The 17,064-nt window shown below is 40.5% G+C and overlaps 1 protein-coding gene across 2 annotated transcripts in view; it reads right to left on the bottom strand.

Annotated features, from left to right (window-relative positions):
* Positions 1 to 17,064, bottom strand: part of kif26ba (kinesin family member 26Ba) — a 100,281-nt gene that overhangs the window by 23,624 nt on the left and 59,593 nt on the right. For both annotated transcript variants that reach the window (XM_085267510.1, XM_085267515.1), the window contains exons 6-11: positions 9,818 to 10,033; positions 8,672 to 8,765; positions 5,468 to 5,613; positions 5,074 to 5,190; positions 3,688 to 3,874; positions 1,939 to 2,128 (exon numbers count right to left, since the gene is read on the bottom strand). In XM_085267510.1, coding sequence (XP_085123636.1) covers positions 1,939 to 2,128; positions 3,688 to 3,874; positions 5,074 to 5,190; positions 5,468 to 5,613; positions 8,672 to 8,765; positions 9,818 to 10,033 — 950 coding nt within the window. The remainder of the gene's footprint in view (positions 1 to 1,938; positions 2,129 to 3,687; positions 3,875 to 5,073; positions 5,191 to 5,467; positions 5,614 to 8,671; positions 8,766 to 9,817; positions 10,034 to 17,064) is intronic.

Here is a 17,064-nt window from a genome sequence, read left to right as displayed (position 1 = left end):
ATACAGTTTTTTTTAATGTGTATGATATTTTTGTCATGCGATTTTAAAGCCGGTCCTACAACCGCATCCAAGAATAACATGCAGCTTATCTCAGAACTGTCGGTGAAAATTATTCTTGGAGCTAGGTTTAATTGAGCTGCATTTTAAAGAGGTGCAATTTCACAATTTGTGTATACTTTCTAAGTTCACTATTTTGTCATGTGTTGAGAAAAACACAGATTTAAAAATTACATGGTCTAATATTTACATTTAGCATAACTGCAACATTATTTTTTCGTTTTTTTTTTTTAAAGACTCGAAAGGACTTGAAATTCAAAGTTTCAGACTTGTGACTTGACTCTGACTTTTACACCAGTGACTTGAGACTCGACTCTGACTTGCCTGACATTACTTGAGACTTGACTTGAGACTTGAGGATAAAGACTTGAGACTTACTTGAGACTTGCAAAACAATGACTTGGTCCCACCTCTGGGGTGAAATACACTCATCAGTCACAACATTAAAACTAGAGAGAGGTGAAGTAAATTATGTTCTTCTGGTGGACCTTGGGATTTGGTAGCAGCCTCCATTAGCAGGGCAATGCACCTAACCACGCCACTGAAACGGTTCAGGATCAGCAGATGGAAAGTGACAGAGTGTGCCGTAGATCCCAGTCTGATCAAGCATCAGAAGGTGGTGCCAGCTGGAGCAACTCTACAGGGACCACTGCCAACATCCTGGTACCTGACACAACAGGACTATAGACTGTATAGAAAAGATGGATGTAGCTTCTGGATCTGAAGATTCTGGAGAAGTGCCTGAGGGCAATCAGGTGGGAATTCCTTTAGTTAAAGAAAAAAACACTCTATAAAGAAGTCTAGTCTGTAAATGGTCCTTTGGTTCCTTTGTCTGGGACCTTATTTGGGACTTTCTCAGACATCTAACATGATTTTCACTTTATTTTGTAAAGTGGTCTCCAAAAAATCCAGTGTTACTGACTACCTTATGAGTGTGTTTGCTTGTCACGTCCACTTTCAAAGGGTCAATCGGACGAGGGTGAAAACCCTCAGCTCAAGGTTTTAACTCTCTAACTAATTAGTGACGTCACAATGTCTGTGTTCGTCCTTTATATACAGTTTATGCACAAGACACCATTATTTTACCTTATAAATAAATACCTTCATTATATTTTTAATATATATCCTCCACAAGCCCAACTTCAACAGTCTTAGTTCAATCAAAAAAACTCTTACTTCCTGGATTTATAAAAATGTGTCAGTAACACAGCATGGATTGTTAAAAACCAGTCAAATCCCATCACACTCCAAAAGTGTCTGAGTCACCAATGCCAAATCAGAGTCAGCAAAGCTGTGCTTAGAGCTTCAATGCTAAGTAGCAGGTTGTTTTGCAATGTAAATGCTACACAGCCTTGAGCAGAGTGGAAGAGCAGAAGGGAAGCAGAGAGAAATTAGAAAAAAGGAGGGCATTTACAGTTTCACATCCCGTATTCTTACTGCCAGAGCAGGACTATGCATCACTTTAGCTGTTATGATTTCTTTTCCCCTGGTTCAAGTATTTTTATTTTCAAACAATTTCTTCTGGCTAGAGTTACTGGCTCTATCATCTTTGCCTTTTCCTCTCTCCTTTGCTGTCATTGGCAGTCAGTTAACCAACAAAATGAATGTGATGAATATGTAACACCAGCTGCTGTTGTTTATGACAGTAAATCCCCCAAACCTGAAGCAACTTATGAAATCTGCTACTATCCTTTCCTTTTTACCTCTCACATCAAGATCCTGCTTTCCACCTCAGCCTACCGTTCACTCTTCTCAACAGTTTAGTTCACCAGTTTCTGAATTTATCTTTATTCTCCTCTTAAATTTATGCATTAATTAGTCATACTCCCACTCACCCACACCCACCCATAAACACAAACACACCCACCCACACGAACGTACTTATATGGGATGTGTTTGCTTCCATTGACCAGGGCCAGAATCACATTGCCGAGTGCAGACAGCGAAAGGCACAGAGGAGCCGAGCTGGGTGAAGAGTTCTCCCTGCTTTTCCCACCTCCTCCTCCTCCGAGTACTTTAACATCACAGCTGCCCAGGTCCAGCAGGTGGAGGCGACTGCGACCTCCTGACACTAGCAGACGAGAAAAGATGGCTCAAGATTGAAGGACAACTTAGAGTTGTTAATACAGTATACTGCATCTGTAAGAAATCTATATTAACAGTGACAGTAATAATATGAAGATAAACGTTTCCTAACATCAAACAAATCTTAATATTTGACAAAGATAACCCAAATAAATGCAAAATGTAGTTTTTGAAGGATTATTTAATTTATAAAGTAGAAGAAAAACTATGCAGACCTACCTGGCCCTATTTAAAGTTAGTAAGTATATAAAGTAATTGCCCCCTTGTTAAATCATGAATTAATGATGATTAACCGCATTTTTGGAAAAGCTGAGCTCAGTTTCTTAGCCACACTCTGGCCAGATTACTTTCTGTTGAATTAAGCAATTACAGAATATGAAGAACATGAAAAGGTTACATGAAAAAAGGCTACAAAATCAACACATGATGCTACAATTTAAAGAAATTCAAGAACAGACGAGAAACTAAGTCACTAACATCTATCAGTCTGGAAAGGGTTAAAAAGGCATTCTTACGGCTCTGGGACTTCAGTGAACCATAGTGAGAGCTATTATCCACAAATGGAGGAAACTTGGAACAGTGGTGAACTTTCACTGAGGTGGCTGACCTACTAAAATTACTCCAAGATTGAATTGATAACCCAACCAGAAGGTCACAAAATAACACAGAACAACACCTAAATAAATTCTGCTGTCTACAGGACAACTCTGAAGCTCATGCAGGCCAAAAACTGATGCAGGGTTATGCAGCAGGACAGTAATTTGAAACACTGCAAATCTCGATCTGAGCGGCTCAAAATAATTAAATGAAGGTTTAAAGGTTTAGGGGATAATCACACAGGACCAGGTAGGTCTGGGTAACGTTTCCCCTTAATAAATTAAATCATCATTTTAAAACTGTATTTTTGCATTTACTTAGGTTATTGTTCTCTAATATTAAATGTGTTTGATTGAAAGAAACATGCAAGTGTAACAAATGTCATTACAGTTATCATTCTTAAGCATTCACATTTCTCTCATACATACACAGATGCACACACATTACAGTTTATTTCATACACACACTTGTGTGTAACATAAATGGCCATAATCAGACATAATTTGGTCAAACATCTCTCAGGCATAAATAAAACCACTCATATGCTATGTGATTTGTTATAAAGACCAAAAATAACTGTTGGAAATGACTTTGATTAATATATTAAGGGATTGTGCGTTCAGTAAAAGGTGCATGTGCATCTCTGTTGCTGCAGTTTATTTGTAGCAACCATAATAGGAAGCATTTAGATCGATCTGCATATTGATCTGTCCTTCATTGTTCACTCCTTACTTTGGTCTCCAGTGTTCCACAATTTATTCATAGCAAACAATATGTTTCTGACTGCTTTTATCCTACTGTGATTATCATAGTCACAACAAACAACAACTATTTTCCTGCAAAGGTGAGCGCAGTAGAAGTAATCGTTAAATGTTGCTATTGAGACATTTAATTGTTGCACCAGTAATAACAGTTTGAAACATCAGGGTTTAAGCATGCACTGCTTACTTCCTCCTTTTCCCGTCTTTTCCATGCGATACTGATATATGTGTAATGTAAAGAGCATATGTGAATTCCTGTGCTCTTCTTCAGTGGTGTTGGAGCGTTGGCTACTATGGCGAGCTGCTATGGCTGCATCCAGGAACCAGGCTGCCTTTTCTGGTGTTGGAGCGCGGAGCTCAGACTGGTTCTGCAGCTGGAAGAGTTTGGGGAAGAAAAAAAAGCATAACAATATTGCACTTTTATAGACGTGATAAGGAAGCAACCGTGAGTAGCCAGAGGACAGGCAGTCAGACATGCCGAAAGACACTACTTCACCTTAGCTTGAGGGATTTGGTTTACCGAGGGAGAAGTGTTTAAACGCTGATAATATTGTGTACTGTGAGGATTCAGCGTGGCGGAAGACTGATTGGCATATTTTTAATAAATCATTTCTAATTTGTCTGCAGGTATGTGAGAAATAGAGGGAAGCAGACGTGAGTAATAGAGAGAGAGGAGGGAAGTGAGAGTGTGTGTGTGTGTGTGTGGTACTGCAGGATATCATTACTGATGAGATTATGTCAGATTAGTTAAGGATTACACAGATGTGTTTGTATCAGACCCTCTAATCCTATAAACATACAGTATGACTGAACACACACACATATACGGCTGCTAACCCATTGTCGCTCATTTGTTTTTGGTGTTCTTTTTACATTGACACGTTACTGAGACTACTGCTGTGCAGATACCTGCAAAGGGTGTTAATAATAGTGATGTTCATTAGAATTTTATTCACATAAGCCGTCTTTTGTTTTCTGAATCTTGGTTATTAAAGGTGTTTGTTTAGCTGCATGTAATTTTGAAAAGTCACTTAAAAAAACAAAAGTTTGAATAGACAATGAGCCTTTTGAGAGTTCTGGTTATTTTTCCAGTTTTGTTTGTGTCAAATGTTTTTCTCTTGGCATCGTTTTCACAATCAGGTGAATGAATCATCCGACTGTTTCTGAATCATCTCTTTAAAAATACCTCATTTTGGCATTGTTGGATAAAAACAGGATGCTGAATGATCAAAGTCCCTTTTTTTCATTTGATGCACATCCACAGTACTGCCAGATGGACTCAAGAGCCCCATCATCAATAACATCGCCCATATTCAAATGTATCCATATAAAACTATTTTTATGTTCATTTATCAGTTGTGGTTATTGAGCTTAATGTAAATGATACTAGATCATCTCCAAGACGAGTGTCTGTGGGTTCACATGCAAGCCAAGACTGCAGAGAGCTGTTTGATGTGAAAACACATTTATACAGAGTCTGAATCTGTAAGGTTTAAACCCACAGGTACAAGTGACATGAACCAGTTCCAAGGTAAGCCGTGATGTTTTTAATTGTGTGTTTGTGCATGTGTACCTGCATGCCACAAATGGGGTCCTCACACAGGTAGACCCCAGGTGACTGCCCATCCTGTAAGCTGCCTGTAGCCACTTCAGATAACAAGTCTTTAAGGTTCTCCTCTTTTCCCCAAACCTGCACAAAAGCACAGATTATTTCAACAACAGTAGCTTCCTCATTTTATTTTCTCAGTTTTCTTAACATCTGTCTAGGATTAAATCTGGCCAGAAGAATCTTAAATTAAAATTTTACTTCACTGAGAGAAGACAGATACTAAAGATAGTTGACAGCTACTGCCAGTGCTTTTTAGAGACTATCAGTGCCCTGATTTGTCAAATGTCTGCATCAGGATTTGCACTCGTTTTTTTCTGCAGGGAATGTTTCAAATTAAGGTTTCATTGCGATCACTGACCTCAACTGCAGAGACGCGGACGGAGAAGCGTGCACCAGTTTTCTCTTTTCGCTCGTTGATGAGCTTAAACAACCAGGAAATGGCACAGGGGATTATACCCAGAGTCTGAAGAGAGTCATCGCGGCCGATCATCGTGTAAGATTTACCTGAATGAGAAAGCCAGAAAGACAATGGTGAACGGGAAATAAGCTGAAGATCTATCAAAAAGAACATCGACAGAAATAAGTGTGAATAGATGTGTGTGTGAAATGCACGTGTCTGTCCCTTTCAGTCACAAGATGATGATTATCCCTTTCCCACACCTGCTCCGGCTGTCAGAAGTTGGAGATCAAACACACACCTAAACAAAGCCATATGTCACACCTAACAATCACACTTGCACGAAAGACAGACGACATCAAAAGCCTGACTCCTGTGATGCAGCGCAGAGAAATGTGTCTGATTTGTTCCGAGAAAGGACGGAGGGGAAGTTGTCATCTACAATGTAATTTTACATTGTTCTGCACTCAGTGTTTCCTGGAGCATCTAGACTACTGTCAAAAATGATGACTTGTCCCAAAAATGTGATAAAAAATACAACAAAGAGAGTTGTATTAAGTATCCGAAAGCTGGTGCTGTTGTAGTAGTATTTATAATTCACAATGCTCAGTTTTCCAGATAAAACATAAAGAAAGCTTTTAAACACATGTTAAAGATTATATAAAATGTTGCCACCCGCTATGTTAAAGAGCTCTTTTAAAGCAACAGTGGGTCATTTACTTTGATTTATCAGATTTACCAGTTGATTTCTTTTCATTTAGCAGATCAGATGGATTCCCTGACTCATAACGGCTCTGTGTAGTACCACTAACATAACCACAGAGCACTTGAACAACCACCCTTTCTCTTTTTTGCCTTTAAAGCCTGTGTGCAAGTGACAAAGAACACATTAAAACACACATCTGTGGGAGTTTATATGTGGCTCTATAATGCGTCCTTCTGTTCTGACTACTGAAAACTGCAAATTGTGCTCATATAGCTGCCTACTCCACTGACTTATCATAATGCGTTTGTATCCACGTATGTGCAGTTTATGCATATTTCTGTGAATTGGTCTCATCGGGTTAATATACCTTTGCTATCAGAGAGAAAGTGAATATGTGTGAGGGAACATGGCAGAGCTGTTTCAGGAGTTCAAAGACATCCACACACGAGCTTATGCAGACACGCGCATTCATCATTACTAAGGACGGACACTACTCTAATAACGATAACAAAATCCATCACACATGACTCAAAGCAAGAGGATTCAATTCCTGAAGTTCATCCATTTGTTCAGGATCATTTAGACTTTTATTTAATTTTTCCTTTTTAATGAATTCCCTTTTGCTCACTGCAAAAATGTGCATGAGTGTGTAGTAGCTGGTCTGTGCCAGAATCCCCACATGTGTCTACAGCCAAGGGCCACAGAGCCGAAGGTAAATGCTCGTTGTGTTACTTTCCCCATTTTAATTAGTAAAAAGGTAATGCCATTATAATGCAGTCTCATTAAAATCCATGGCCTTAGGTGAGCTGGATCACAAAGAATTAACTCATCTGCTGCTACAGCAGCAGCCGTTTGAACATATACGAGTGAGGTCACGGCATTAATATAGCAGTAAAACTGATTGAGAAATTGATTTCAATCAAATAAAAGAGTTTGCAGTGTTATTAACATAATCAAACGCCGGCAGCAGGATATTAGCTTCAGTCTTAGCCATATTACACAGGATGAATCACAAGCATCATAAATCACGAGACAGTCTGTATTTTGCATGTCAATATTTGACAGCTGAATGAAAATATGTATTCATGTTAAAATGACAAACGTGGATCTAGACAAGCTGTCGTATGTGCACTGTGCACCATGTTGTTTCTGTCCTGGGAGTGTGACGATTACATGTGCATCTGTTTGATTGATCTGTCCTGGATCCTATTTCTGCTATCATTCTGTGCTGACTGTGTAAACCCTAGTGGTGGTTTTCACATTTTTTATGTGCATGATCTATTTTTAATGCTATTTCATTAGATAGGATATTGGGCCACCGGGAGTTGTGATGGACTGCTCAAAGATGTCCGTATAGTGACCATTCTTACATTCACCATAAACAAAAAGTGGTAAAATATGAAGAAGTAGAGTGTTGAATATATTTGTTTTGCAATGACATCTTGTATAGTCAGACCTACTCTGTCATGTGTTTAAGAAGAAAACAGGAAGTCAGCAGCTCATCATCTGAGTCACAACCTTTAGATCATGATGACGCTTCATCAAATTTGTATATACACTTGATTTTTTAAAGTCTCTCCAGCTTTATTTTCTTAATTGAATTCCTACTAGCTTCCATTAAGTAGTTCCTGTGGTCCATATAAAGACATTGACAACACTGTTCACGCCATATTTGCAGCAAGGGAACCAATCAACCACCATCAATAGAAAAAAAAAGACAAATTAAAAGTTATCGAAATATTTGCTGTATTTTGCCATTTTAAAGAAAGCGATCGTTTGCCCATTCTCTGAAATTCAGCTGGGTAGTGTTTACATAATCTTGCTGACTGACTGTGGTTTGAGTTGAGCTGACTTTTTCTTCAGATTTGGCAAGATTTTGCTTCACAGCAACCAAACAGCGGTTTACATGTTGATCTTTGCACTGCAGCGCCAGTCGAAGTGTCACATCTCTGCTGTTGTCATGCTCTGCAGTTCAAGGAGACTTAGAAACTCAAGCTGAAGGCTCACAAACTGAGAAGGGGAAATGCTGCTTGTGTTTACAAGGACAAACACAGCAGCGGCTGACCCACAGTCGATGAAGCCTTATTCGTGTGTGTGTCTGCGTGTTTGTGGTGGGTCTTTGTTTGTCTCAGTGTATGTCTGGGATCAGACATGTTGCACTATGCAGTGAGGGGCCTTGACCGTTTTTAAGAGAACTTCTCTGACAACCAGCTTCAGAAGGATTAGAGGGAGAAAAGGACAGAAACACAGACAGAGCAGACCGAGAATGCTTTCAGCTTCAGCAGACACTAATCCTCTTCTTTCTCTCTCTGATAGATGAGGGCTAGTGGAGCGACGGCCAAGTGAAGAGCCGACACACCGATGGTCACACTCACTAAAGAAGACTCACGAGCCAAGCTCTGATTTTGTAGTTTTTGTGTGTGTGTGTGTGTGTGTGTGTGCGTGTGTGAGAATTTTACCCAGTTTAGAGTGTCCAAAGCAGAAGACACAGCCATCTGCTCCGTTCACTACCGACTGAATGACCTCAGCAACTGTTCCTGCACACACTTCCGCCTAACACAGGAAGACAGAGGAATAAACAGGGTCAAGTAAATCAGAAATACATTCAATTTTAGACAAACATTATTCAAACTCGCGCTGGAGCTAGGATTCTGCTGTTTTGTTTTGATTTTTTAAACATCTGACTGTTGGTGTGGAGGAGATGACGGGCAACTTCCCTGTAATTGTCAGTATTACTGTGTTCTGGTTCTATAAATGTCTTAAAGAATCAGCATTTTCTTTGAAGCTTATCTCACTGGCTTATCCAGGGGAACACATCTCGCCTAGATTCATGCAAATGCACATACCGACCAAGCAGCGACCTCTGTGGCTCAAAAGTAAAGGTAATGTGCAAGTCAAAGACTTCTTTCAGATCATGTGTCTCAGTCCTACCTTATGCTTAGCATCCTCCTCTGTCACACCAACCAACTCTGCATGACCTCCTTCTCTACATCCATGTCACCTTTTTGGTCTTTCTCTTTTCCTCCTGCTTGGCAGCTCCATCTTTAACATCCTTTTTCCAAAATATCCACTATCCCTCTTCTGCCTGACTCTCTAACTTCTTCTCCAAAGCATCTGAGCTGTGCCTCCTCATTTTTAATCTCATCCATCTTAGTGAGTTCTGACTCCTGTCAGTTTGTTACTGCCACCGTCTCCAAACCATACATCATAGCGGGTGTCAGTGCCGTCTTGGAAAGCTTCCCTTTCACTCCTGCTGCTGTCATTCTGTCACAAATCACCCGATACTTGTCTTCATCCACTCCACTCTGCCTGCACTGTTTGTGAAACTGTTGCTTTTTAGAGCATTTTAATGCAAAGATGTGACAAATAAAATAGCAGCTATGGTAGAGCCTGTCCAAGAAGCTCATAACTCAGTTTTTGAAAAGAAATTTCTGTATTTTATTAGTCTGTTACTAACAACAGTGTTTGTTTGCATTGCAACCGCACATTTTATCTACCAGCATGGTATCCAGTTCTTAACAAAATTTAAGAAGAGCGTGAAGTTCATAATTTTGTTTTTATTTATAGTCATTTTACCAGACTTTGTCACATAAAATGTCTCTGACCTGTGATGCATCAGGAGGGAACGCTGCATCAAAAGTGAACATCTTTGGTGGGACCTGATTGGCTCCGGCCCTTTTCTGAGAGGCAGCACTTTGCGTCTGATTTGCTGATGGGTCCATGATGGTGATTTGTTTCTTCCTGGGATCCACTTTGAGAAAGGAACTGGACTCGGCTGCATCAGACTGAGACACCGGGCAAACTCTCACCATCACTTTCACCTGAGGGTAAGACAATAAGCGAAAACAGAGGTTGTTTTTTAGAAAGGTAAATGCAGGATTATCAGTCAAAGCTTGATTCCCACCGTGCGTTTGGGAAGCAGCTTGTTTGTTTGCAATTTTTCTGCAGGGGTGGATTTCTTTTGATCCAACAAAAACAAGAAAGTCAGCAGGGCACTCAGACAAACAGCAGTGTGAAAGTACATTGATACAGTCACACTTTCTGAGATAGTTTAGTGTCTGAGATCACTTGTCATGAAACATGAAGCAGTCTGACAAGCTTCTGTTGAGTTTCGGGTTCTCCTCATGCCAACCACCCATTTCTATTTCACTTTTAAAGCATGAACACTTTTTCCCCGCTAAAGAAATCTGCCTGTGTCAAAGCCATGAGCAGACCTTGTATGTATTACTGTGAAGTAGAGTTGCTGGAAGACATCTTCATGTTAGCTACAAACGACATAGAGCCACAAAACCAGAGTCACAAAAATTCCGCTTTTTAGTTCTGCGCTTATACAAGTCGTAACATGCTCTCTCTCCCTCTCATCACTTTACTCCCTCTAAGTACTTTTACCTCCCTCATCCCTTCCCCTCCTTTACCTGTCACTCTTTCGCTATCTCTTTCTCCTTCTATCCTAAATCCCTTCCTTTTTTCTCTCTGTTCACACCTCTTCTCTACTTCCACTTCACTGCCGCACATCAAAAGCCTGAATTGCAGGAATTCTATTTTAGCTTTCACTCCTCCTCTCCTTCGTCCTTTCCTCCCACTCCTGTCACAAACTGTTAGCAGCCGCAATTTGCCGCCTGGCAGCTGTTGTTGTTTTCTGTGATATCAGCGGCTGCAAAACGCAGCGTCATCGAATCTGACTGAGCTCCAGAACATTTTAACATATAAACAGCCCTGGTCTTTGTCGGTAAAAGGTGTTTTCAAGTTTGAAATACTTCCCAGCAGTTTATTGTTGCTCATCTTCTCCTTCCATTCCTCATCTGTGTGAATTTGTCTTTGTCTCTCTTTCTTGTTTGATGTCTCGCTGACTATATCGCTCTCTGATTCAGCCCGTCTGTCTTCCTCTTTTCATGTCTGTCACTAAATCTTCCTCCCTGCGATGCAGTACAGGATTATCCTGAAGATTTACATCGCACTTCTCCTTTGACAATCGGGAGAGAGACTCGGTTGAAGCGGATGATTGGCACTGGGTGTCAGGTGCTCTTATGACTCAGTGTTAACCACACCAACTGTCTCAGCGGGTGATAGGAGCCAACCTGATTATTAAATGCATTTGATATTTTCACTGTGACATTGGATGAACTGTGTGGGAAGTGTGTGCCATCCTTAATGTCTTATATCTATTCAAATATCACAGATGTTTTGTGTCTCTGTTGCTTTGATACAGAATTTATGTCTCGGTCAATGTCAGATGCCTTTCATTGAACTGGTAGTACAAGCTGCCTGGAATTCTTCCTGTACCTTAAAATGTAAGTGTGAAAAATGAGAACTATTTAGTTTAGATATAATCAGTTATATTAGTGTGAATGTTACATTTTGATATCCTTGGTAGCCAGTGATTGGTCCGCCGGAGCCTCCACTCCTGGCTGCCGCCTGGCACACAATGCACCCGACCCCCACTGCGCCACGTGTGGGTGGTGGGCCTGCAGGAGGATGGGCCTATGTCCCTTTTTTGGGCCCGGCCACTAGACGCTCATTTTCGGGCACCCTCCCCCGGGCCTGGCTCCAGGGCGGGGCCCCGGTAACCCTACTTTGGGCAGGGTGAACTGTTCGCTTGGTGTTCTGCTCATAGGGGTCCCTCACCCAGGACCAATTTGCAATGGGACACCCTACCAGGGAGCAGAAGCCCCCGGACAACATAGCCACTGGAATCTCTGGGACACACAAACCCCTCCACCACGATGAGGTAGCGATTACATCAAAAGGAGCCAGTTCAGGTGGTTTGGGCATCTGACAAGGATGCCTCCTGGGCGCCTCCTGGGTGAGGTGTTCTGGGAATGTCCCTCCGGGAGAAGGGCCCCGGGGCAGACCCGCTGGAGACATTATATCTCTCGGCTGACCTGGGAACACCTTGGTGTTCCCCTGGACAAGCTGGAGGAGGTGGCTGGGGAGAGAAAGGTCTGGGCTTCTCTGCTTAGGCTGCTGCCCCCACGACCCGGCCCCAGATAAGCAGAAGAAAATGGATGGATGTTACATTTTGTTCATTTGCAGTCATTCTCTTCACAACATGTTAATAGTGTTAATAGACAAAGTCACAGTATCAGAAATTTCCAAAAACCTTGGACACCGTGACGGTTTATGGCAAACGGCATGACAGATGTAGCAAACATCAGATCAGCTAATGACAGGCAGAATCTGAGAAGCAGCTACTGGTTAAGTCAAGAACTGGATTCAAACACTGAAACAGGATTAAGCATCTAACTTCACCCCCCGTGCAATATAACAGGTATAGTTACGTCCTTTTGAACAATGAAACTTTTTTGTTTTTGTGTCTTTTTGTTATTTGCCTCTTTACACCAACACAGTGGATGTTATATCAAACAAACAGGAGATGGTTAAAGTGCAGACTTTCAGCTGTACATCAAGGTAATACAAATATAACACATGAATTACATGCAATGGGGCAGAGTGTGAGTATTTCAACACCTGATGTCATAAGCTGAGAATTTGCAGGACAATATCAATTATATTATGATAATAGTTACAAAGTGTGCTAAGCTTTCAGTACTTCATATTGCACTGAGGCACTTAGTAAGAAAAAAAAATTCAGTGAACTCTGTTTTTATGTGTGTCATACCCTGTCATATTTTATATCTACGAGGCACAAAGGTGCCGGACACATGAAAAAGATGTGGCTCCTGTGAGGGAGACAGAGCAGGAGAGAAATCATTTGTCTGTTTGTGCTTGTTAGCACAGATGAATCATCGCCTGAAGTGTGCTTTCAGTTAAACGTAACCATGGGATTACCCATCACACAGTAATCCCCAAAACTCCAAATCCTGCTGAGTATTAGCTTACTACAAGTAAAGTCAACAATGCATTTATGTGCGGTGCTTAAACGACTACCAGGTTCATGCCACAGGTTCTCTAAATTAACAGTGTTGGTAATTACCAAACTATATATATATATATAAATATATTTTTTTACTATAATGGTAACCCCAGCAGTATGCACAAGGTCTTTAGTTGGGCAGCTGTGGCTCAGGAGGTAGAACAGGTTGTTTACCAATCAGAAGCAGGATGGATAGATTCCCTGGCCACTCCAGTCTGCATGTCAACGTATATTTAGGTAAGACACTGAACCTTAAGAAGGAATTCTAGACAAAGAGGTTAGTTAGGTTTGTTTTCAGTTTGTTATTTGCCTAACAAATAATATAATTTTTAACAGATTTCTAAAAATATGTGGCGGGGCGTGGTCTGCAGTGCCACTGCAGGCGAGCGGACGCACCTGAGCGGCATCCGCAATCATGCCGGTGTCATGCCGCAATCGCCGGGTTTAAACTGTGAACTGGACCCTGTCATGGTGTTGTTGGTAGTGGAGTGCTCAGCTACGAGCTGAAAAGCTGCAGCTGTGTGTGTAGCGTGACAGCAACCGTTAGAGTTAATAAAAGCATGCTGAAAAGCACGAAACCTTCATCATGCCATGGCTTTGTTTCATATAAAAATTGTAATTTTCTGCCAGGTGGTCTAATAAGTGTGTTAGCACGCTAAGTAGGGGTCCCTGGCTGTGAAAATTTCAAAAAATTAAAAAATTTCAAGTGAAAATTGTCATCCATTACATTTCTGTGCTGTGAGATAATATCAACCTTACCCATATAAAGTAAATTTTCTGCCAAGGGAGGTTATTTCTGCTGCTATCATTTTTTTAAATAATAACTTTTAGCCAAGGGTGAAAGAGCTAAAAGTAATCAGAACAAAGTCATGTTAGACTGAACAAACCCACCCCGATTTATTAAAAATAAAAGCACGCTGCCAGGCTTTCTCTCGGTTGCATCACCAAATGACCACAGACCTTTTAAGAGTCGGTTCAACCAATTTTGTGAGTGTCGATCAAAGAGTGTGGCTGTTACCAGCTTTCTCATATGAAGTTAATAGCACATGTGGTTAAACCTTAAAGCCTGTCTATAGGTGAGGGCGTGAAATGAAGCGAGATACCAAATGCAATAAATGTGTAACGTTTGATGACCTTAAGAAAACTGAACATACTGAGCCTTAAAGTTGGGTTAATGTTTGTGCCAAAAAAATCAAATCAAATAAATAAATAAACATCTATACCTACAACACACACAAGCTCAATCTCTCCCACACAGTCTTAGCTTCAGTACTAAGCCCTCTCCTGACCCCAATAAAAGAGCCCATCACATGAGTAAGAGCCTAGGGGGAAGGATTTCACCAACGCATGCTTTACAAGGCGTAACTCATAAAGTCTTCCCCCCTAAGAGCCCATTTCCTCCTCATGTCCAAGAGTGTGGAAGGTGTTCATGTATGCGTGTATGTGTGTGAGACTGAGGTATAAGTGGGGCCAAAATGATGTTCCTATATGTTTTTCAAAAGATTAAATGAAATCGCAAGACCCACCAAGGGCCATTAACCTCACTTACCTTTTATACCAACAATAAAAAGCTCTGCAGTAATGATGTTGAACATCAAGAGGGAAACTATTTCTAAGTAAAATATAAAAAATATACCACAATAATTAAGGTCCCTTTGTACCACTACATACAGTGTAGTTCAACTTTTAATCACCAGCTTTGTTTTTCAGAAACATTTGGGCTCAGCACTCAGTTTAAGGCATTTAATCTGAGATGAGCTCTGTAGTGAAATCATTTGTCTGCATGTTTTATAAAAACCCACACCCACAATAATCTCAGAGGATCCTTGGACTACTCGCTCTGGTGAATCAATAAATGTGGCGCAGCCAATATGAGATTTGCAGGAGGAACACAAAGCTAATGGGCTCTTTGCTCTGTTTAATGAAAAAGAAGGGAGAGAAAGAAAGATGTAGCCTGAGAGAGAAATGGGTCACTAATGACTCTCCAGACACTAACGCGGCTGTCACGGTGCTCTCAAACTCTGTCCATCTCCCTCTTTGGAAGCAACCCTCACTTCCTCTCTTCTTTTTTCACCTTAAATATTCTCTTTATCCTGCTCTGTCTGTTATTCCCTTTTGCAAGACGGAAAACCATCTACTGTCTTCGGTGTCTCTTTATTTGAAAAAAAAAATCATAATGCTCAATATCTCAGCCCACTCCATTTTCTCATCTCATCTCGCTCGCCTTTCCTTACCTTAAACGTCATCAATACTTTGCTCTTTTTTTATCCTGAAACAGAAATTCTTAAATGGTTGAACATCTTTCGAACGTGTCAGAGTTTATGTTTGATTCACATTTACAGAGAAAAGAAAGAAGAGGACATATTTCTGAAAACTGGCCTTCACAGGTCTTCCTGATCCTCCACTTTAAATACCACAATTAAGTCTTTGAGCCAATTTAAGGAAAGGAATTAAACAACTAACCCTGAGCTTAGAGACCATTGCTCGATAGCCCCCTTACAGCAGAGCTTCATCGCTATTGGCCGGAAAATCAATAAGAGACTGAGACTGAGCTCTAATTGGTTCCCTAAGACTGCAGAAACAGACATTTGTGCAAACACATGTACAAAGAGAGCGATACAAGTACAATATAGGAACAGAAAGTTCAGGCTTCAATCAATTCTAATCTGAACTAATTTATTCATTTCACCTCGGCTCGCAGACTCAGAACATTCATGTTAGCTGTTCTCTTTTGGATGTACTGCCGAGATATTACAACCCTGAGGTTTGATATATACATAAATGAGCTCTGCTGTACCAGAAACTGTGAAATAATGAAGCAATTTAATGTTTTGGAATCACATAAGACTTCTATGTTCACCTTTAGGCACTTCTGGATTTTCTTTAGGTGCCTGTGGTGCAGGTACCTAAAGAACATTTACTGCTTTATTTAGCTTATGGGCCACAGAGGAATTACAACACGCTTTTAACTTCTCCAAAATTTCTCTTTCTACATAAAATGTAGCAATTTTTGGAATTTGCCCCTTGGGGATAAATTAAGTTTATCTGACTCTGACTGAGCCATAGCTTAACAACAGGATCAAAAAGCACTGCTCTGTCATTTAGCATAGCAGTAGTAGCCACAATGTGATTGCAGGTTGCTGCTTACTAATTCATTGTCTTATTATTCTTTCCACCTTCTGCTGTTACAGTGCATTAAACACAAGCTACTGTGCTGGAGTTTCAATGATTTCGTTACTGCTGTTGTATTATTTACAATATTATCTTATGTGCATTTTAATATGATACCAATGTTAGATTATTTTAATTAATTATTTTAATATTTGACTAGGGACAAAGTTAAACTAGAAATCACTTGCATATTTACAAACATTATGAAACACTGAAGGACGATACCGCTCTTGGGTGACAGTCACTATTCATAGCAGCTGATACATATGCTTTCTAATGGTCATATTACTGCTTGTAAGCTTCACTGAACCAGGAAAAAAGGACTCTTTAAAAGTATCCTTTGCCAAACCCGGCATCATGTTTTTTGATGAAATTGTGAAATTGTGTTTCCTGGGGAAAAAACCTGCACAGGCATGAGGAGAACATTCATCTAATATGCTGTGTGTCAAGCATTTCTTATAAAAAATTGATCCGTCAGGAGTAAAAATGAACGTTTCTTACTGAGGAAAGGAATTACCTGACTGGCTCTCTTGTCTATCATCAAATTTAAGACACATCAATTTAAATTATATAGCCTCGAGAGTGTTATACACCCATGCTAACTGTGTGGGTTTGTGTGTGTGTGTGTCTGAGTCTCGCGTTCTTCAGGCTTGCCAATACTGACAGCATTAATATTTCAGCTAGTAGGTGGAACAAAGTGGATACTGTACTGGATTCCCATAACAGACTCACTCACCTAGATACAAAAGCCCGGACACTCAGATAGGTGCAAAGACATGCAAAGGCCCACGGAAATGCGCTTCCACG

Source organism: Mchenga conophoros, linkage group LG1, assembly GCF_057382185.1.
Source record: "Mchenga conophoros isolate Kocher_MC1m ecotype Shallow Benthic linkage group LG1, M_conophoros_male_GT1.1, whole genome shotgun sequence".
In the NCBI taxonomy this organism is placed as follows: Eukaryota; Metazoa; Chordata; class Actinopteri; order Cichliformes; family Cichlidae; genus Mchenga; species Mchenga conophoros.
Note: the sequence above shows the minus strand (reverse complement) of the source record. Positions and strands in the feature narration are given on the sequence as shown.